This window comes from Cynocephalus volans, chromosome X, assembly GCF_027409185.1.
Source record: "Cynocephalus volans isolate mCynVol1 chromosome X, mCynVol1.pri, whole genome shotgun sequence".
Classification (NCBI taxonomy): Eukaryota; Metazoa; Chordata; class Mammalia; order Dermoptera; family Cynocephalidae; genus Cynocephalus; species Cynocephalus volans.
In genome coordinates this window covers 116133270-116157200 of record NC_084478.1, presented here as the reverse complement: position 1 = coordinate 116157200, position 23931 = coordinate 116133270, and the positions used below count along the sequence as shown (strand labels likewise).

General features: G+C 35.6%; 1 protein-coding gene across 1 annotated transcript in view; it reads right to left on the bottom strand.

The window, feature by feature from the left end:
• Nucleotides 1–3486: 3486 nt before the first annotated feature.
• IL1RAPL2 (interleukin 1 receptor accessory protein like 2) overlaps nucleotides 3487–23931 on the bottom strand; it is a 565961-nt gene continuing 545516 nt past the window's right edge. Inside the window, exons 11-12 of the mRNA XM_063084855.1 lie at nucleotides 18032–18202; nucleotides 3487–4184 (exon numbers count right to left, since the gene is read on the bottom strand). Coding sequence (XP_062940925.1) covers nucleotides 3487–4184; nucleotides 18032–18202 — 869 coding nt within the window. The remainder of the gene's footprint in view (nucleotides 4185–18031; nucleotides 18203–23931) is intronic.

Genomic DNA, 23931 nt, shown 5'->3' with positions numbered 1-23931 from the left:
TGCTCCATACATTTATCAGAGAGTCTTAACGCTCAACACTGTGACCTCCTATCAGATATCTTTGAACAAAAATGTATGAGTAATAGAGAAGCTGGAGCCAGAAAATTTTCAACATTAAATTCTCTCCCAGAAAAGAGCAACAATTGCAAGAGTTTAAACTAACTGGTCACTATGGAACTATTTTCTGTCTTAACTTGAGTCTGGTTTTATCAGTTCACTACCTCGCATTGGGAAATGAACATAAGAAGTGTAAAGATTTATAGGTGCAATTTTGAAGATATTTCCCTTGGTAATTACTCAATTTTCTGGAAAACACTGGGCAAAAAGAAAGAAAGAAAGAAAGAAAAAACCCTAACCTATTTGAAAATAAATTGAAAAAGGCAGTAAATGCTCTAAACCAGTAGTTTCATACTCTTGTAAGCCCTTCAAACATCAAGTGGGTCAGGTCAAGGAGTATCCTTCCCTTTCTTGCCATAATTTTTTTCTTTCTCACACTTGCCATTTTCCAACCTGTTGCAGAAATACTCCTTAGAATACTACTCATTTCCATGTCCTCGAGAAGTCCTCTGTAAATATCTCTTTCATAAGTGAACTCTGTTTTGTCCTCTGATTGCACTGTTTCCTCTTTTTAAGTCCCACAATGTTAACCATCAATCCTCAAACAAAATGTCAACCTTTCACGTTTATACCTTGGGCTCAAGTCTTACCTGAAGCATGTAAGTGTCTTTATATCCACATTTTTGAATAAGTGATTGAAAGCAAAACAGATTTGAAGCTACTTCAATAAAGGCTTACAGGCAGTGAGGAGACACTTCTTTTTGGGAATCATTCAGCTACCTTTCAAATTGTTCATAGATTGGAATCCATAGATTACCAAACCTGCCAGATTTCACATTTTGCCAAATTAAACCCATGCCCATGTTGTTCATCTCCCTGAGCATAGTTTGTTCCCAATGCAGATTTCATTCTCTATGTATCTACTGCTTTTGTGGATTTCTCATTTGTCTCACCATTTCTGATATTTTCAGAATGTTTCACCTTAAAACAATCTGTTTTTAGAAGTATATATGCTTACATACAATAACATAATGATAAATTTGTTATGAATGTGTGATTACTAGTTGTTCCAGTGTTTTTCTAGATTTCCAAAATCCATTTCAGTGAAAAATTAAGGGAAAAAAATTCCCTCTGTGAAAGCCACTGGAAGAATACATCATGTTCTAGACTAAATACTTATTATACCCTTATCGGCCATATCTTCTAAAAATCTCAGATGAAAATTAAATTTTGAATTGCCATCTAGAAATAAATTTTTATAGATAGTGTATACATTGGTTCCTGAAAATGGCAGAAAAGGTTTCTTGTCAAGTTCCCCAGCACAAGTGTGAATGCTCTGTTTTTGAGTACCTACTAGTAGTGAAAGGACACATTGTGGCCAGCCAACTCAAATTGCTACCCACGTTTAATCATTGTAAATAAAGGAAGCAGAGAGACCCATGTTATATTTTCAGAACTGGCATGCTCAATACAGAACTGTTAGTTTAAAAATACCACTGAACATTCTACTTGAATTAATGTAGATTTCTATGAAAAATAACAAAAAGTACAACTGGTCACTTAAATATATACTACTCAGTTCATGCATATTATTAATTTAGTAATTACACATAGCATTACAGAACAACTAGAGTAAATACAACTTTACAGTACTAAGAAAACAGTTCAGAATTGATAAATTTCCATTTTAAAATACCTATAGCTTTTACAGAAGCAAAATCACCTTTCTCAATAAAAATTACATCTATGAAACACCGACATAAGTTGAACAGGACTTTTCAAAGAAGAAGCTAATTGTCCCGCTGTGAAATGAATATGTATCACTGCTAAGCTTTCACATACTGTTGGTGCATAATGGATTTTCTGAATGGCTGGATACAGAAAAGCAACAGAGAAACAAGTGCTATGAGCAAAACTCATGGATCACAGAGAATCAATACAGAAAAGAGGTTGCAAGAAATAAAGCATATTATCTAGAGTTCTCTTATACATTTGGGTATCACAACTACAAGGGATGGACCAATTCTGTATTTTTACACACTGTGTACACTTGTATTTGTTTATATTTGTCCAAGAACATGATTTGAGAACCATTGCTAAATGCCAGAATCAAACTTAACAATTGACCCCCACAGGCGTCTAGGTGGAGAGCACAACAAATTTGATTAATTGGAAAGAACATAAAGTAGTAATCCACAATAGCAAATAGGCAATGTCTTAGATTGTTGACGGGGATTTTCTGGTATAATACAGTCACAGTCACTATGTGAGGGTGAAGAAGTTTAGTCTATTAAACATACTCTTTGAAGCACCGGGAATAGAGATACTCCTGCAGGAGCCTTGCACACATGGCCAATCAGATATTATGTATTTATAGAATAGTCTGCTTCACAACTACATTGTAGATGAGAATCTCTGCAATTGCTGCTCTACCACTAGTAGACTTGAATCATTTAGCACTTCATCTGTGAATACTGTTGTATTACTTTTTTTCAATAGCTGACACTTGCAGTCAATATGTATTTAAATTCAAACTCCAATGATGCTGAAAAAAAAGTAGAAAGATGTCCACATTTTTGTATAGGTCAGGAGATCATTTGGGAAAAAAATCCAAATGTGAATTTGTTAGCAAACAATAAAATATGCACTTTAAAATGTGTTTTCAAAGTTGTAAAACTTTTGAAATATGCTAGAGAGCCACAGCATTGTTCAAAATCATCCTAAAAGAATGTACAGCCTATCTATTCATTTGCTTAAGAAATGCACATTGTTCACCTACCTACTAGTTTGCCTATAGAAGACGTGCTTCCCTAATGAAACTAAAAGCTGTTATGACCTGTTGATTTAGTCTATAGAAGTTGTCCATGATGTTGAAGCAGTTATAAAAGTATCAATCACATTTTTTCTCAACTGATCTTCCTCTACAAACAATCTTCCAGTTGGAGTGCCTCAAAATTTCTTTCTTGATAATTCCTGATTTTTCCGTTACTCAATAGAAGTTTACTTTTCCTCTTAATCTTAATTCAGAATTTTCAAATTCAATTAGTCTTTTAGTTTTCCTTATTTCAAAAACATGTAAATACTGAAATATTCATAAATATGGGGAAGACAACTTACCTACCAAATTTGTAGTCTCCGTGGTATCATAAAACCTACTCTAAAATAACAGGACTTTATTTATTTATTTATTTATTTAGGAAGAAGTCAAAACTGTACATTGGAACAAGGTGCCATACTACAAAAGCAGATCCTTCTTTCCCCCCACTATTCTTGAAATGTAAACAAGAATATTTAAGTACAAAAGCAATTTCTGTGCCTTTTCCTTCAAATGCTTTTTCAGCACCTCAGTGTTATTAGGTGCAGTTGATGCTTGGTATAGCAGAAATTTTGTATGTTCATATATCTGTTCAGAGCAATTCAGATTTTTCACTACCAAATATCACTGGTGAAGCTAAGCTCTTTGGATGATAAAGGCAGCAGGGAACTGTTCCTATGAAATTCCTGGGTATCTTTCATGGCATCATTAAGGGGTAGCTGTCCATTGAGTAGCGTCAGAGGCAGGTTACAATAAGTGTGGTGGTTGGCTAAGGAAGGTACTGGCAAGGAGGTAGCTGGCATCTCGTGTTTATAACCTCTGCAACAGTGCCTCATTTGCATTGAATCTGAATGGTGGAAATCAGGGACATCAGGTTGAGATGACACCAGAGTGGCCGAGGTACTGGTCAAGGCAATAGAGGGTGTAGGCTGGAGTTCTCCAAAAAGTCCTTGCTCTGCAGAGTCCAGAACATGACACTGAGATAGCATTTCTTTCTTCTTGATGGGCATTTCATATAGTAAGTGCTTCCAAAACGTAGAATTTAATTTGCTGCTTTTGGATCCCTTCCACTTGATCAGGGACAGAAGTTTGATGCTGCGCTTTAGTGATTCCACTTCCTGGTAATTCACCTTCCCTTTTAATTCTGTACACTCAATCAAAATCACTTTGATTTCTCCACTGACTAGCATGTTATGGAGTCTGCTTTCCAGCTCGAAAATACTCCATCCCCTTCTGAGAATATAGTTTGGAGTTAGCACGATAATAAGTCTTCTGCTTTGTTCAACACATCTTGTGAGATCTTCAATGTATGCTACAAATCACAGAAAGAGAGAAAGAGTAAAACAAAGACATTGCCAGTCTTTAAAACATCAGGTTTTCACTCTAGCATAGCAAAGATCCAGTCTTTCACTAAAGTCCATCGCATTTTCTTTTCTTGCATTGCACTTTCAGGAAACTGATTTCCTTAAAAATAAGAAAATTTAAACACCAAATGTTTAAAAATTTTATTTTCTTTTCCCTCATCATTACTTACAGTGTTCTGTTGGCTAACATAAACATTTCTTCAGAGCTTAGGTGTATTTCAGTGATTTTTATTTATTTAATCATTTAATTTAAGGTGGGCTTCCAGGCTAGTACTCTAAAAACAAGCAATCAATGGGTCAATGAAAAGAGAAACACAGCCTTTTAATAAATGTAGGGCTAGAGTATTTATGAGTTAGGTTTGCTTTTCCACCTTAGTTTTCTTTCTTTTATATAAATATTATTTATTTTTAATTGACAAAAAAAAATATGGCCCCTAGTTTTCAACTACTAAACAAGTAGTTGGGCTATGTATACTAACTACTTGAGAGAGAACTTCAAAATCTCTTCTAGAATCATTGTCAGCTTGTTTCTCAGAATACCTTCTGTCATTTGTAACCTCGGGTTCTCCATTTTCCCCTTCAAACCTAAAGACAGGGAAGTGGTCTGTGTTCATAAGTTTAATTTGAACCAGCTGCTTTTTGTTCCAAGGGAAAGTGAAGGGTAGAGTTGTACGTGGGGGATGATGCAGAATGAATGGTGAAGGAGATGGCATCTATCAATTGAGAAGGAAGTCTTTGCCCTAATTTGTAGAGCAATTCTGAAAGGGTGGTGAATATGTTATGGCTCTTTCATGGTATAAAAACACTCAACTAACTCTAGATTTGCTTATCCCATGGAATAATTCCTTTGCAATCATGCTTCCCAAAGTCTTATCTGCCAAAAAGGGAAACACACACGTGTTAACAAATGGAGACTTGGACATAGGTGACACACCAGAGAGCTGTCTTTACTAAGCAGAGCACAAGGCCTTTTCTAATGTACAGTGCCCTCCAGCAGAAGCAGTGCTTACAAAAGGATAGCAACATTTGTCACTGTGGATCTGCCAAGGTTACAGACTGCTTTCAAGGAGTTTCATTCAGCACATAGTGTGGGGGCACCAAACAGCCAGGTACAAGCCGTTTGAAAAGAAAAACTTATCTTACAGATGCATATTTTACAGATGATCTCTCTTTTCCAGGGATTTTTTTTTTTTCCCACCACTTGGCAGCAAGAAAACTTCCACAAGTGAAAAAGAGCAAACTTTCTACACACCCTACAGACAAACAAAAAGCTTTTTAAGAGATAACACATAGATATAACAACCACAATTACTTGAAGTTGATATGACAAGCAAACAGAAAGGACATTGTTGGGTGGGGAGGGAGGAGAGGGAAGAGGGAGGGAGGTTTTGGTAAGGGGCAACAATAATCAACCACAATGTATATTGACAAAATAAAAGTTAAAAAAAAAATAAAAAGAGAGATAACACATAGAATTGCCGATTTAACAATTTGTTGTTACTGCTGTTTTGGTTTTGATGTAATACATTTTAGGACTTTTCATGCAGTAGTTACTACTGTTTCTGAGGAGATAAGGCAGTTTTTAACTCAGGAAGAAAATTCTTAAGGATTTTTAATGTTTTATTTTAGAGATTACGTATTCAGGGGGAAAAAAGTCAGCAGTGAAATCTACAAAAACACAATAAAACAAAAAACACCACACAAGTAGCAATGGGGAAACTATCACTATAATTATCACTTAGATAATTGGTAAAACGGAATGGAAGGAAAGGCAGGAGGTTTCAATAGAGTGGAAAAATATTATCCCAATGTATCAACAGTTCTGACTCTTCATTTTCTTCCTTTCTTTCTGCTCCCCAAAAGAAAGAAGTTATGTGGAAAGCTTCATCATTAGAAGTTGGATCTGTAAGATACAGTAAAATAAACTATCATGCATCTTTCCCATTCTTTTCACCTTTCCTTCAAAACAAAACAGAACAAAACCCAAACCCACAATCATGCTATCAGTGCAGGAGTCCATGAAAATAGTTTTACCAAATAAATTGTGAGCTGTTAATTTTATAGAAATATTCTTTACAAAATCATTAACCAAGGGGTTATCTTGAGTAGTATTTTTCTCTCATTAATTGCAGCTTGCAATTTAATTTTTTAAAATTAATAAGTACAAACCCTGTCAGGAGCATTCTGTCACATATAGTATACCTCTAGGAACACTATTTCTATGTTTTGGGATGTAATGTAAATGTGCTTTTAAACTATGATTTTAAAAACAAAGGCCTTATTTATGCATATCTCTACTTAAAAAAAATTATAGCACAGGTGTCTGCAGTTGGAAGAGAAACTATATACATAATACTAATTAATTTCATTTGGACCTCATGGGCTTTGGGTTTCCTAACCTCTTTCTGGGATGGGGAAGGAAACAGGGTGACTTTTTTCCCCCAATAGTATGGTTCTCTTCCACCCGTCTATTATATTTTGCCATTTGACAGCTAAGCAGAATGCAATATTTAGGGCTTTTGGGGCTTCTCAGAGACTCATTAGAGAGAATTTACATTTGCCCCCAGAAGGAATGCATGTCAGGACAGATCCCACTATGCTCAGCTGCCCAGGGTGTGGGTGTTGAAGGGAACCTTGGAGAGAGGGAGTGGTCCCTGTCTCTTGCATACTACACTAGCCGTGCTTATCCTGGCAAAGGCTAGTGGAGAGTTGAGGCAACCATCCAGATAATTCCGGCCGAAAACCTTCTGTGGAAGAAAAAAAGTCTGAATTATCCTGGTTTGCCCTATATATACATTAATCATATGCTCTGGAGTCAGTCAGTACATCAAAGTTTTCCCTGGGTAGAAATAGCCCATGTGTCCCAAAGAAAACATTAGCCATTTGCTTGGGCCCTGAATCTCGTGTTCCATTTCACTTGGTGAATAACCAAGTGGAAGTTTTCAGATGTGAAGCCCACATTTCACTTCTTGGGATGGTGATCAGTAGCTGGGCAGCAGCCTCGATGTTTGAAAGGAGCTGGGAGGTGCCTCTAAGAGCTGCCTGGCCCTAAGGAAAAGGAGAGACTGTGCTCCAGCTTCCAGATACTGGCTCACTCTGTTTTTCTCTCTTTTTCTTCCCCCTTTCTCCCTTCATTTTTTCTTTTTCTGTCCTTTCTCCTTTTTTTTTCTCTCTCTGCTTTATTTCTCTTTTTTTTTGTCTTTCCCTTTCCTCCTCTTCTTTCCTCTCTCTATCTCCCTCTGCCTCTTTCCTTTCCCCCTTCTTAAATCTTTTATTTCTTTCTCTTTTTCTTTTGGAAAAAATCAAGAACCTAGCCATGATGGAAAATATAAGTAAACGAGGAATAGATCAAACAGGTAGAATTCATTTTTTTTTTTTTTTACTTGCTAATCTTTAGCTAGGGAGTTGTTGCTGACTTATATAAAGCAAGTGCCTCAAATAATTTCCCCCCCACTCCAGGGTTGCATGTCTGCATCCAATGACTGTGATTTGGAACCTGATCAAATAGGCCGACATCTTGTTTTTGTATAGACTATAAGCTAGGAATTACTTTTTACATTTTAAAGAGTTGTAACATGAAGAAGAGGAGGGGAAGATATAACAACCACAATTATTTGAGGTTGATACGACAAGCAAACAGAAAGGACATTGTTGGGGGGGAGGGGGGGAGGGAGAAGGGAGGGAGGTTTTGGTGATGGGGAGCAATAATCAGCCACAATGTATATCGACAAAATAAAATTAAAAAAAAAAAAAAAGAAGAAGAAGAGGAGGAGAAAAATAGAATGAATATGACACAACAGAGACCATATATTAGCCACAAAGCCTAAAATATTTACTATCTGGACCTTTACAGAGAGGGTTTGCCACCCCTGAATTAGAGACCAAGCAGGGTGGTTAGGTTTGGAAAAGTTCCAAATAAACTTAGCAGAAACAGGTATCAAGTTAATACATTGCTTGGTCCATAGTTAGCATAGTCCCTGACAGGCAGTGGGGTTTGCCCTGGTAGGGCTGTGGTTTTGTGGGAGACATTATAGAAACCTTCAGAAAACGTTTTTAAAAGCTTGTGACCACAAAGAGATAATAAAGAAATGTTTTTTAAAAAAAATCCCTAAATCCACAGCACATATAAATACTCACTAAATTTTGCCCTGACTTATTCAGGCAAATTTAGCAACTGAGTAGCAGGAATCCCTTAGAAGACTCTATTTTCACGTAAAAATATAAAATATATCCTTTTTATAAAAGGTCACTAAGTCATTTCTTTGCAAATTTTGATTTGATGTAACTTCTGATGACAGCAAAGACCAAAGGGGGAGTGTATCTGATAGTCATGTTTCTCTGGACAAGTCTGTAAAACCACAGCAGATTATCAGACGTGAGATGAAGCCAATTAAAGCCAATTTAACCTATTTGTGATCTTCACAATTATATAAAGAAAAAAAATCCCCTTGAATATAGTTTTGATAGGAGTGCTTGTTATAAATTCATTTTTCACATTATAGGTGCAAATGCAAGGAAATTTTCCCTTTTGTCTATGTTGGGAGTTGACAGAGAGTTAGGAAAATATTCTAGAAGAAAATGTATTGTCACTTAACTGTCCTTGGGATGTGTACCTATTAGAAAAATAAAGGTTATGCCAAAAGCATCAGTATTTGTAGGAAATAAGGAAAGCGACTACCTAAAACCTTATTAAAAACAGAGCAAATTCAATTTTAAAATCTCTTTCAGGGGCAGTTGTATAAAACAAAGTTCTAGTGCAATTAGAAGGGGAGTAGGGTTGAATAGAAAAGTGACTTGAAAATAAATTATTCCACTTATTAACATAGCAAAAAAGCAAACTGAGGGAGGAAATAGACAAATAAAGGGAAGCAGGAAAAATGGCAGCCCCTCCCCCAACTTGATTCTAATGGATGTGTATACTTTCCAAAAGAACTCATAGTACTCTCCTCGTTCTGAGGCTTAGTCTGCTACAGATGTAGGCAGAAGGACAAAGGAGAAAAAACTCTCTATATTCATGAAGTATGTGGTCTTGCTGCTGACTACTAACCATCTGGTTTCTCAAACTAATCAATTAGATCCTTGTAATTTTTTTTTTTGTGTGTTGACACTTCCACTTAGGTCAAAGTCATTATCAGGGGCAGGTAGCATATTTTTTAATAAGTTAAAAGACAAATACTTATCCTACAAAGGCATAATTATTACTTTGCCAGATTCAAATAATAGTAGTTTGATATGCTTAAGCCCACAGCTACATACGGCAGCTATTAGTTAAAAAGACACATCATTAAAGTGAGACAGGTTGCATCAAAACAATACTCCATTAATTTTTGATGCACATTAGCTAATTGATAGCTATCAAGAATATTTATAAAATGTACACGTTAATATATGAAGACTTAAAATCAAGCCTGTATAGATTTCTCATGTATCAAAAATGTATTACTGACAACTATGTATTTGGGAAAAAATTATTAGACCTTGTGTATAACTAATGGCTCACAGAAAAGTACTTTATAATGTAGTCTCACTGAAAATGCTATCTGGGTTTTAAATAATCATGCTACATACTATCAGAAGAGTTACACAGGTTAACTATCTTGGTTGATGTTGCTAGAGCTTTTGGGTCTTGATTCTGACTCTGGCAGACATAAAATTCTGTCTCTGTTGTCTACCATGGAGACTGAGGCTACGCAATTTTTATTTAGCCAGGTGTGTGTGTAGGGGGCTTTCTAACTTCCCCACCTCCTTTTTGAAGACCTTGGTTTGATAATTTACAAATAGTTAGCTGGGCTAAATTTCTTATGCAGGAGATTTGTTCTCTATTGGCTAGTATGAGGGTCCTAATTAATTCTGATCAGTAAGTGGATTAACCGTTAACATGGGTTTGCTGAGACCTCGTGATTACGGGGAACTTGATTTATTTGCAGTTCTGACTTTGTAAGCTACATTTCTGGTAATGAGTCACTTACTTTTGCATTTGCGTTTCACATGTGGGTGGGTGGGGAAGCATGACAGTGGGAAGAATCCATTCTGGAATGCTGCTCTCATATCTCTCCTTTTTCTCTTCTCTTTTCACTTCTTCATGGAGAGTAGAGGTAGGTAATGGGACACATTCAGAGAATATTGAAAGAAAGATAAAGTGAAGAGTAGAAAAGAAGGAGAGTCTGCAAAATGTTCTCCCCCTCCTCTTTTCTACCTTTACCTCAAGCTTTAGAAACTTGTAGATGTAGATACCTACCAGTGCAACCTTACTGAATATGGAACAAAGTTACTTGCTCCTTGTATAGTCTTTTCTGTGTTTTCTTCAGTAGTTAAGATAATTTTATCCTGGTCTTCTACTATGCTTTTTTTTTTTTTAAGCTGCCTTTTTTTTTTTTTTTGTACCACCCAAACTGTAGATTTTTTCATGAAATTCTACACCATGGATTCTAACCTCTACCTCAAACTTTAGTGAGAATCCTAAGTCCATTGACCTCAGTACATTTCTGGGCACACTGGAGTACAGTTCCCTCTCTCCTGATTCTAACATGAATGAGATGGTGGACACATCTAATTTTATTCCATTTGAGTAAATTTCACATAATGTGTTAAATTTCCATGATTGTGCATGTCACCCCTGCCTTACACTTTTTAGGTCATAGACATCAGATTGCCTGGAAAAGGATTTTATTACTCTCCAAGGACAACTTACTTGAATGGTTTCCAATCTGTTCGGCTATTAGAGGAACTATTGGCAATGAATACTTACAATCTATATACAAAAATGTTTTTTGCATGCCTCACTTCAAAAGTGGCTAGGGATCATCTGACACCAGATGTATTCTCCAGTCATTTGTCATTTCATTGTCAGCACAATCACATGGCAAGTACTAAGTATTAAGGAACTGAAGATAAAACTAGTGAGGAAAGTCTAGCAAATGTGAGAATATAATCAGATATTATAATTTTTCCTTAAATTACTGAAGGCATCCTAGGATTCTTGAGTTAGAGAAACTCATGAAAAATTGTGTGTGAAAACAAATGGAAAGACAATTTGATACTTGAGGCCAAATTCATAAATATAATTTCAATAGACATGGTTGATCAACCATATGCTTGATAATATTTTTAGTTCACTGATGTCTTTCTCTGGGCAATCATGCATGAATAACTCACACAGAGATCACCATAGTCTTCCTATGAATAGAAAGGGAAATTGAAGTTAAAGCCTTAGAATGATGTTTTTTTCCTCTTCAAGGTCCACTTAGACATCTATAGCTTTTTCTAAAGCTTGAGCCAGAACTGGCTCAATTAATAATTGTTAATAAATATTACATATGTACTCTTAAGCAATTTACTTGAGTTTTCTGTTTTTTTGGAAGATAAAGCATTCATTAACTCATTTCACAAATTTTTACTCAGCACCTTCTACATGCCAGGTAGTGTTCTAGGCCTTAGAATTACAGCAATTAATAACAAAGCCCTGTACTCTTGGACTTTATGTTCTTTTATTTATTTATTTTAACTTCACAATATACATTGTATGGACACAAAAATCAATTACTTGATTTTTCTTAAGGGAAAACAAAGAATATAGGATTGGGTTGTTTCTACTTTTAGTCTTAGAATGCTATTTTCTCCATCTGACCAGTGGTCCTCAGCCTGATTCAATAACCTTTTATATTTTTATGTTTTTTAATCTCTGCAGAAACACTGAGATAAGACAGGCCCAAGAGCCTAAATGGTACTTGTCCAAAAATGTCCCCCATCTCAGGATCTCAGCTGCACAGCTGGGTTCTGTTGGTCACATGTCAGCTTCAGAGCACATCTGTTCATTCCTCAAGGAGCCACTAGGCCCCATGAACACAATGTGCTCTGTGTAGAGTACTTTACACCACAAAACCCAGCAGCTGCAGGGGTGAGAAAATCTCTACTTCTCAAGTTTGTGTCTCTAGGCAGTTTGAGTAGGGTGTTTTCTATCTGGCTTTCTTTTGGTTGCCTGTCACTTCTGACATTCAGATGCCTGTTGGCAACAAAGTTGCTTTTACTGTTCTCAGGGACAGATGTTTCTAGTCTGGGAAGAGACAGACCAAACTTTTACTGGAAAGTAGGAATTCTTGCCACATTTAGGCACCCAACCTGAGAAAACATAAAGAAGATCCTGGCCACAGGCTCAAGAATGGAAAGGTAGTCACTGCCAGGAAAATAATGTCCAGATCTGAAAACTTAGTTTCAGCATTTAGGAAATATATTTGCATTAAAGCTCCCCATCTCTGTTAGTGATGATGGCCAAAGGACATTTCCCTAGTAAGGAATGTGAGAAAGGTACAGATACCTCCAGCTCACCTTGGAAAGTGACATCTTTGTATTGAAGCTTTCTGAGGTGATATGAGAGAGAGGGGGAGAAAGAGAGAGGGAGAGAAAGAAATTGATTTTCATATACTGTTGAAGCTGTGTACATTGGAAAGGTTTGTGTGTTGATGAGGTTCAGCTGGAATACCATAAGAATAGCAAAAAAAGAAACAGAGGATATATGAAAAGTGAAGATAGTAAACATGGATGAGTTTGTGTCATAGACTTCATTAATTTGGTTCACAGAAAATTATTGTCATAGATCAATAATGGTCTTATGAAATCTGCTTTTATTTCCTCAAAGGCCTCATTGCTAGTTTTTGGAGGAAGGAGTAGTCTTAGGTCAACTTGTTTTAAATGAGATGTGAGGGACAAACACAGCTTATAATATTGTAACTAGGTTTTCCCCCCTGAGGAATTTGTCTATATTTATATAGCATAACTTGTTAAATCTGTACCAATGGCTGAAAATACAGACCACAGAAGCGTCTTTAATAACACACATACACCAAGTCCAAAATGTTCTACTCTGTCATTCATGTCTAAATCAAGTATATTATTCATATACTTCATCGACTTCCTGAATGCGTGCTAAAAATGCCAAGGAAAAACTCGTTAATCGTGACATGGTGACTACTCAGCTAACTCTGAAATGTTGATGGAAAAGAAAAATTGTCAAAGGGCCTTTTTAAGAACCTCTGCAGGTTACACTAGCAAATCAAAATTCAGAGAACATGAATTTCCTCATTCAGGAAGGAAGGATTAAAATCAAACACCCTCCAGTGGTTGCATCTAAAAACTGCATAATTGTCCCAAATGGCTTATGTGTAAAAGGAATCTTCTTGTGCACCACTGAGGACCCAAGATCCAAGCCCCTGCTCAGCCTGATGGTTGTACAACCTTAAAAAGAAAATTAAAATTGTCTTCTGTGGATTATAAAATCTCTACCATCCTGACGATATTGTCTTGGTGTTTTTATTTTATTTTATTTTTTTTATGTTGAATTCTTTTAAATGTCAAGGTAATGGATAAAATAATTCAATATACACCCTGAAACAATAAAACTTCTTAAAGAAAACATAGGAGAAACACTTCAGGAAATAGGACTGGACACAGACTTCATGAATATGACCCCAAAAGCACAGGCAACTAAAGGAAAAATAAACAAATGAGATTATATCAAACTAAAAAGCTTCTGCACAGCAAAAGAAACAATTAACAGAGTTAAAAGACAACCAACAGAGTGGGAGAAAATATTTGCAAAATATACATCTGACAAAAGTTTAATATCCAGAATATACAAGGAACTCAAACAACTTTACAAGAAAACAACAAGCAACCCAATTAAAAAATGGGCAAAAGAGCTAAATAGGCATTTCTCAAAAGAAGATATACAAATGGCCAACAGACATATGAAAAAATGCTCAACATCACTCAGCATTCGGAAAATGCAAATCAAAACCACACTGAGATACCATCTCACCCCAGTTAGGATGGCTAATATCCAAAAGACTGTGAATGATAAATGCTGGCGAGGTTGCAGAGAAAAAGGAACTCTCATACATTGTTGGTGGGACTGCAAAATGGTGCACCCTCTATGGAAAATAGTATGGAGGTTCCTCAAACAATTGCAGATAGATCTACCATATGACCCAGCTATCCCACTGCTGGGAATATACCCAGAGGAATGGAAATCATCAAGTCGAAGGTATACCTTTTCCACAATGTTCATCGCAGCACTCTTTACAATAGCCAAGAGTTGGAACCAGCCCAAATGTCCATCATCAGATGAGTGGATATGGAAAATGTGGTATATCTACACAATGGAATACAACTCTGCTATAAAAAAAGAATGAAATACTGCCATTTGCAATGACATGGATGGACATAGAGAGAATTATATTAAGTGAAACAAGTCAGGCACAGAAAGAGAAATATCACATGTTCTCACTTATTTGTGGGAGTTAAAAATAAATAAATAAATACACACACACACACACACACAAAAAAAAAAACTGGGGTGGGGGGGAGAAGACATAACAACTACAATTCCTTGAAGTTGATAGGACAAGCAAACAGAAAGGACATTGTTGGGAGGGAGCGGGGAGAGAGAGGAGGGAGGGAGGTTTTGGTAATTGGCCACAATAATCAACCACATTGCATTTTGACAAAATAAAATAAAATAAAATAAAAAATATATATATATATAAATGTCACGGTAAACTAGGTGACTACCTCCAATCATCTTTTATGCCATGTCTTATAGTCCTTAACTAAAATCTTGTAGTTTTCAACAAGGAGATTTTACAGCTTGCGCAAGCCTCATACTCCATGATCAAAGAAAACTTTCAGACTGTCTATGGTACAATGAAACGACTGACTGATTTCAATCAATTGAGCCAAACAACCAGTTGACTCAATGAAGTGTAAAATATTCTACTATCTGTTTGGCTAAATTGACAGAGTGGTTTGATTCAATTGATCTGTCAAGTCATCAAATTGGATCTCCAGGAGGACACAACTTTGGAGCACATCCTTCTCATACCCGTGCTTTCTGGGTCTTGCTCTCACCCACTCACAGTATCTGCTTCATTACACAATAAGAAAGTGTCATCTACTGAGTCTCAGATAAAGCAGATAACCTGTGTTCCATGTTGTCCCCATTTTCTTTTCTAATGTGCATAACCATGAAGCACTGTTTTCCAGTTCAGAAGAAAGATAAGTATGTTGAAGTGTTCATATACGAAGACTGACATTTTTCAGTCACTTGTTCGGGTTGATAAAGAATTTCCATTGTGGTGTTAACAATTATGGAATGTAAGAATGCAGGAAGGCCAGCACCACATTAAGTACTACTGAAGATGACGTGACATGTGTTATAGATTCCACTTTGGTAATGATATTCCCTTAATGCAATTTAGGATATTATCACACTAAAAACAGATGCTATAGAATTTCTACATTTAACAAGATGTTTTTGGTAAAAATTTTAAAAAACATATAGAAATCTAATGAATTAGGCCAAAAATAGTAGAGGAGTGTTTTTAATTTTTCATTAATGATTAATCAAACTCTTACAGCTATTCTTTTACTATCTGATAAAATAAAAGCAATATACTTATTAGCCTGTTCTATGGACCAAGATTATTCTTATGAATTACCCACATTTTTCTTCTTTTGGTAGAAAGCTCACTTCTAGCTTTCACATTCAGCTTGTTAAGAAAAAATGACTTTCAGATACTGTCCTGCAAAAATATAAGTTCTTATTTATTTCATTCACATTATTTCTTCTTGTCTTAAACCAGCACTGTTTAAACAAAATCAACAAGCATCTATAAAGCACCTACTGAGCACAAGTCTTCTGCTAGATGGCAATGGGGATATGAAGATACATGAGATACAGTCCCTGTCCTCAGGGAGCTTGTAATCTTGCTGACTAGATTAGATGTAAATATACGGAAATCTACATAAAATTATAAAGCGCTACAAAATATCACAGGAGTACAGAATTTATAGTCAAACAAGTGATTGTGCACCACAAACTCTAGGGCTGGAGAGGTTATTATGAACTTCTCACAGAGGAAGTGATATGGAGAAGGATAAATAGAATTTGCAAAGGCATAAAAGAATAACATGAACAAAAACTTTGCAGGGGTACACAATGTACATCAAAGGCACAGTTTGGCTAGAGTGGAGCATAACTAGGGAAAATGGTAGAAGAAAAATTTAGGAGGTTAATCTGGCCTGGCAGCAGATTGTAGAAGTGTTTAGCTACGAGTTATGAATTTTATCCTTTAGAAAATAATGAATAATTAAAGTTTGTTTAACAGGGGAGTGATATGATCAAGAAGGTGTACATGGAATTAGTGTGGCTAGACAGATGGGAAGAAAGATAAAGAAGGTGGAGAGATAATCCACATTGCAGGAGTGAGGTAATTAGGACCTAAACTAGGATGGCAGAAGTAAGAATGGAAAATATGCAAGGGACACTGGGTTTGGAAGAAGAACACAGAAGAATAAAAAATGACTTTGAGGTATCCAGATATTCCTTGAGGAACTGATCAATATAGAATGATATTTCAAGTTATGAAAATGGGGGAAACTACAGAAAGAAAAGAGTAGAGGACCATGGGAAGGAGCCTGGGGAATTCTTATATTTGTGGGGCACAAAAGTAATGGACCAGTAAATATTGTCTTTTTTATTCCTTTCTATGCATGTGTAAGTTTGCACACTAATGTGCACACACAAACATACCAGACATACATGCAACCTTAGAAAAGAGATGAACAACCAAGACTCAGTTGTTTCCATTTGTCTCCTGTCAGTTTGGCGACCATGGTGGACTGCTGATAATCTGAATAAATGGTATTGAGGAACATCATAATCTAGCAGAGTAAGAACCAAAGTTAAACAGATCTGGGTTCTAATCCCAGATTCACTGTTTGGCAGCTGTCTGATCTTGAACTTCTTTGAGGCTTTGTTTGTCTTGCAGATGAGGAGGTGAGTACCTGTTCTTTCTCAACACAGGGTTACTGTAAAGGTGGAATGAAATAGTGTATGTGTATATACTGTCAAGTTCTGAAAATACAAGCTTTTTAAATTTTGTTATCACATGTGTTTAAATTAACATGTTTTGTAATCACTAGTTCAATCTTCTCCTCTTAAGCATATTAACATAGACACGTATGCAAATGAATTCTAGCACTTTTAACTTCCCTCAATGGCATTTTAAGCTCTTTGAGTGCCAGGAGCACAGATATCTTAGGCTTCTCTTTATTCTTCTTACACGTTACTGTGTATGAGCATGTACTCCGAACATTAACAGGAACAAAGTACAGATTTTGACTTGAAACTGAATTTATTCTGAAAGCTCAAATGTAGCTTTCAATATGTAGTAAAAAGTAGCATTCAAGCTTGCAGTGTCCAGAACTTGAAAATAATTTAAATATACAGTGCAAGTGCTGTACCCAATGGCCTCATATACTTTTTTAACTGGATTTTTTTCCCATAAATCTGGGAATGAGTGACGAGGCATAATGAATAACACGGTTGAAAGACATTGATTTAGAGTTATTAGTGATACTGATTGTAGGTATAAGTAGAAGCACAACAGAAGACCAGCTTTGGAACTCAAGTACATTAAAAAAGCTTTAACTGACTTTTACAGATTTTTTTTTAAAGTATCATAATTTTCTCAGAACACTAAGACAATATAATAATAATAATAATAATAAAACACTATTAAGGCACAGTTTAAAAACCATGCATAAAATGTAAGTGAGAATACCTTTAAAAAATTTAGATGCAAAAAAGTCAGAACACAGGCATTAGGGGTAAATTTGAATTCAATAAAATCTCCTGTGAAAAACAACTGTCTAAATACTTGGCTCTGACTTTTGAAGCCTCTATATAACTTCCTAAAAGAAACTGAACATTTTAAATACAAAACTCGAAAGTACTTACTTCCACTTGGAATCAGGTCCCTTTCTGGGATGAAGAGTTTATATCCATAGTGTTTTTCCAGGACATCTGGCAGTATTTCAAGAGCAAACTGCTCTTCTTCAGGATTGTCACAGTCTAAAGTATCTTGATCCACTTTTGTGTAAGAGAGATAGGCATCATATTCCTTGTTGTCTTAAATACAAAGAACAAAAGGGTTGTAAGTACTAGCAGCTTCTCTTTAAGTACTAAAAGTCTATAACCACTAACAGGCTGAAATAAGCTCTATAATTAGTGACTGTAATAATTGGAAAACAATAAGTCACAAGCCATGTTATAGGAAATCTAGCTCATTTAACAAAACCCAGTCTTATTACATGAACTGAAACTCTTGTGTAATAGGCCACCTATAGCTAGGACAGAATAAAGGACACAATTATTATTTGTGACTTTCGGTGACTATACACATTTGTGATGTTCAATAATGTGTGAGTGATTAACTCAGTGTGTTTGAATGCAGGACTAAATTGACCAAAGTCATGGATTTGATCCCTTTATGCGCCAGTTGGTTTGGCTCTGTTACTTAGTCACAGACTATACCTTGTTTGCACAAATATGTGCAAAAGTTCCAACAGGCGCTGGAACCGAGAGTGTGGAAGATTGAAATAATCCAGTCTCACTCCTGGAGACAGTACTCACAGCACATGCCATACTTCCAGTTGGTTAGTGTTGTCATCTTCATATACAAAAAGCAGTTCATTACCAAATATTAGAGACAGCAGCTGCGTTTTATACAAGTGCATTGCCAGTTATTCTTGTTCAGGCCATGGCCAACTTATTTGACACAAGTTCCAAAAGAAGCCATTGTTTCGAAATATACATCCTTCCAGTATTGCCAAATTAGGGTTTTTCTTTCACACACTTAGTCAGGGAGATAACTGTGCTTTGTCAGTGTATTTTTTTCCTCCTTTGCTGTATTGGCTCAGAGCCAGTCTTTCCTTAGAGAAAATGTGTATGCATTTTTTTCTACAAAATGTCAGTGAATAAAGCTACCCAAGGTATTAGTCTCCATAGATTTTAGTAGGACTACACTGGAAAAGTTATAATGGTATTTTCTTTTTTTTTCTTTTAACATTTACTTGTTCATATTTGTGAACAGTGTGTTGTTTCAATACATGCATATACTACACAATGATTCACTTAGGGTAGATAGCATAGTTTTGAACCCATTAGTCCACCACTTCCCTTGCCCCCCACCCTTCTCCCCTCCCAGCCTCTAGTAACCATTTTTCTACTCTCTACTTCTATGAGAACCACTTTTTTTTTGATTCCACATGAGTGATATCATGCAGTATTTGTCTTTCTGTGCCTGACTTACTTCATATAGTGGTATTTTCAAAATTCCATTGTTGAAAGAGAAATTATTTTTAAAATTTAATGTAGTGAGCACAGGCTCATGAAACTATTAGTACTTATTAAATCCAATTACTTGCAAATAATAATTTTGAAAGACTGGCAAGCATTCAGGACTCATTTCTAAAACACATCACTATTTTTCATTAAAACGGATGATTAGAATACAGCTAGAAATCTGACAAAAGCAGCCACTCACTTACCTACACCATTAATGATTTTGTTCTACCTGCTGAAGGGGTAATAAACTATAGACATACAATGAAACATGGATACCCTATTGTAGGAGTAGGTGGGACCCCCTGACTATCTAGACATACCTAAGGTAGGATTATGTTGTTCTAATTCTAGTTGGATCCCAGTCTTCACCACCCTGACATGAAAGAATCTCTGATTATCTATGTTAAAATGGTGCCTGAAACCAGAAGGAAGGGTTAATACTCTTTAGTATGTCCTCTGGCTGCAAAATGTTTTCATAAACCTTGGTTGGGTTACTTGATTGCCTAGAAGCAGATGCACATGAAGGACTGCTGTGGATATCTGAGGAGATCATTGGCTAACAAATTGGGCACATTCCACTGTTGTGCATAAAACTCCACTTGGATGTGAGAATGTTCATAAGCAATGCTAATGTAAGAACCTTCTGGTAATCCTAGCACCTCTGCCCCTGTTCCAATCAAGCACAGGATGCACCTGCAGGCCCTTGACTTTCTCCAACTATAATTACTCACCTGGGACTCAGAACTGCTGATGATACACAGCTGGAAGAATAAAATAGGCCAAAGGACAAACAGCTCCATTTCTATGAGCAGAATATATTTCATTGTTCTTGGTGGATAGTGTTGCTAACTCAAACTCCATTATGTCAGACTAGACCCTTGTTTTGTCTGACTTTGATAACTTTCCTACCTCACAAACTCCCTAAATTCAACTACTTATTAATTAATTCAATTATTCATTCATAATCCTACCTCAGGTATCTCTAGATAGGGCATCCCACCTACTCCTACAATGATTTGTAAAGCATCCACTATGAGTTAGCCACCTCCCATAGCTACATGACTCCTTCACCCATCTGACTAGACCTTCTAAATGCCTGTTATATCGTTTGTCCTGACTATGGCTATTTGCCCTCCAGCCATGTCTAAACTCACATATTCCTGGTCCTATCCTTACTTGTTCTACCTATATCCTGATATTACAGTTCAATGCTATAAAGACATTCCCCTAGAAAGTATTTCTATATTTGCATATTCTAAAACAACTTACGACAAAGAATGTGGATGTCTTTGATATGAGTTAACACCAACATGTCTGGATAATCAATTATACCTAGAATTCTAGAAGCACATCATTCATTGGAAAATGGTTGCTTCTGGTTTTAGTCATGTCCCTTTAAGATGAACTAAAGGTGAAGAGATTATGGTGGCTGGCCAGAGCAGCTCTCAAAGCCACCATGTCAGATGTCCCAGAAGCTCTAGGATGCCAGCTAGTGAGCCAGCAGTGACGCAGATGCCAGTTTATAAAATGCACTTCAGCCTTATGTAGACAGCCAGGAAAACCTCATGAATAGCCACAGCTGTTGCTCACAGAGAGGAACAAGATGGATAAAGCAAAAGCAACAACATGATGCAAATAAGGTTAACAGCAAGGCCTGAAAAATTTTTTAAAACCGAAAAGCAGTTCAGCAACATGAATTCTCTAGGCAAGGCTAATGAGCAGCATTCTGTGCTAAATCATGCTGACTAAGCTCATCTGAGGAACCAGAAAACGGAGCACAATGCAGGCAGAGCATTATAAGGAGGAGGGCTGGCACAGTGTTCACTATAGGTATGCAATTCCTAATGAAGAGAGAACTTATGAGAGAAACCAAACCTTCTGTGGAAGAATTCTCCTGTTTTCACACCTGTCCTTCCCTGTATTTAAATCTAATTTTAATCATGTTTGCCATCAGGAAGCCATTTCTATTTACAACCCAGTTCTTCTGCAGCTATGCTAAACATAGTGCTAAACCTTTAGCTTCTAAAGTGCAAAGACTGTGCAAACTTATTGATTATTATAATTATATAACTAGTGCCTACTATAGTACTTCTGAGTGTGTGTGTATGTGGATGTGTGAGTGTGTGTGTGTGTGTGTAGTGTTGATCCAGATGGAAAATATAAGTAAATGCATCATGCATAGTGCCTACCACATAGTAGGCACTTAATAAATATTTAATACTGAAAAACTGAAAGGTCAAATAAATGAAGTGATCATTGTTTGGTGGGTTGAAATGAAATGAGTTATATAAAAAATGGCTAAGAAGTCAAAGTTTGTTTGATGGATTTTATTTCATAAAAATAAAGCATTTTTATAAGAACCTTTGGGAAATGTCACTACAGATATGGCCAAAGAGAAAACATGAAGAAAAGCATATGGGTAAAATTAAGTTGTTTCTATAAGATGTCAAAATATTTTTTAAAATAATGAAAGACTTGGCAGATTAACTGGCTGCTATCTGGCATTATGCAACTTGATATTTCTAAAAGGGTATTAAATTTATTTTATTTATCTTAACCCATACCTGCTGACTTCTTAGTATTCCATTCACCTAGTACAGAGGTTGTGTACTTAAGGTCCAAGTTTTCATATTGTAATATAAAATATTTTAAGTCTCCTTCCTAATGAAAACTCAAAGTACCCTCTCCGCATATTGCATTTCCCCCCCAAACAATGGGTTTGAAGTCAATAGTACAACTCTCTAATGAAAATGCTCTATATTACTGGACACCTTTGACCACATGGGCCACATTAGAGATAAAGATGCAAAATAGAATATTTTATCTCTGAAAAATGCTATGATATTAGCATGAACTTAATATTACAAATATGAATTATGACTGATCAGTTAGTCTGGATTTTTGGATATAGGTGAGAAAAGTAATTAATTATTGTAGATTAACCTGATAAAGTGTATTATCTCTTATAAGGATTAACAAATTGCTTATAATTATGACTCAAAACAAATGATTCACAGGAGCCTCTCTTTCATGTTCTTTTATATAGACAACAAATCTTTAACCTTCCTTATTGGATACTTTAGCCACTTCTTGGCACCTGGGAACCAGTGACATTTTCCTCAAAGCATACTTCATCTAGTTTTATGTGTACAGGTAAGAAGTCAGATTTTTTCAATATTAACTATTGTAGATAGGAACCGAGGATAATTGACCATGTTTTCATATATATAATAGGAGTATATAGTAATGGTCGGAAGAGGCCCTAGTTTCTCATTTTGAAGATATGTCTGAATAAGAATCTGTAGTACTTTTAAATGTGCTGCTGTAACTGTTGGGTAAATAAATGCACAGCTTTGTAAATGAGCGTACATATGTATTCATCAAAAAGCATTTCTCCAACTTACTGTTAAAACAAAAAGGTCCACAAAAAAATATTGCATTGTTTAATGATAAATATAGCCATTATCCTGAAAGAAAAAAACAACTGTAAAGCCCCCCCAAAAAGAATAAAATGTAATAGCACATAAAGAAGTGAAAATCTTCTAAAAAAAATAATAAAATATAAAAATCAATTAAAACCTACTCATGTCATAATTTACTTAATAGTAACAATAAGAACAAAATTAAAGATTCCTCAAAAATTCTGATGTTACATCTATGAATATAAAAATAAAACAAAATGATGAACTCCTTTCTTGTGAGGTAAGATAACTCAAAAAAAAAATAAATAAAAAAGCAAAAGCTCTAATCTTTGTTAATTCAGTACAATAAAAACTAAGTTTTAAATCTGCCTTTTTAAAGTGATTTACACATCAGACTTATTTTAAAAATTATTTTGGCTTACATAAGGCATTCTACACACATTTCCAAGGCTTATAGTACTTTGGGGTGAGGACTTTATGTACAAGAAGTGACATGTCATGATTTCTTAATGGTATTGATTGGAAACATGACAATTTTTTCTCTGGAAAAAATTAAATCATTTTTAAATGTTCAAAGAAACATGTCTCAATACAAAGCTTTATTGATATTTTATTCATAAGATTTTCAAAAGTCATAAACAGCAAATATAAGAAAATTATAAGCCACATCCTGAATTTTTATCCTTTGTGGTTAACTTTGAGAATGGTGCTAGAAGCATACAAACTATGTAGGTCCATATACTTTGAGCTTTAAAAGAAAGAATGTCTTCATAGCTCTAATTTCTGTCTTGAATGATTGTTTTCTCAATGAAAGCAATGGCTTAAAATGATCTGTTCCTAAATTTGAATTTTCTGGACAAAAAAATTGAGTTGATTCTTAACTTGTTTCTTACTAAAGGAAAGGACTTTGACAACAATTGTTTTATCTCCTAACCAACCAATGTCTCTTTGTTAAATTTTTTATTTGGAAATAATTTCAAACATATAGGAACATTACAAAAATAAAACCTTTAAAAAAACATGCATATATTCTTTACCTAGATTCACCGATTGTTAATATTTTCTCTTATTTTCTTTCTTTATAGATAA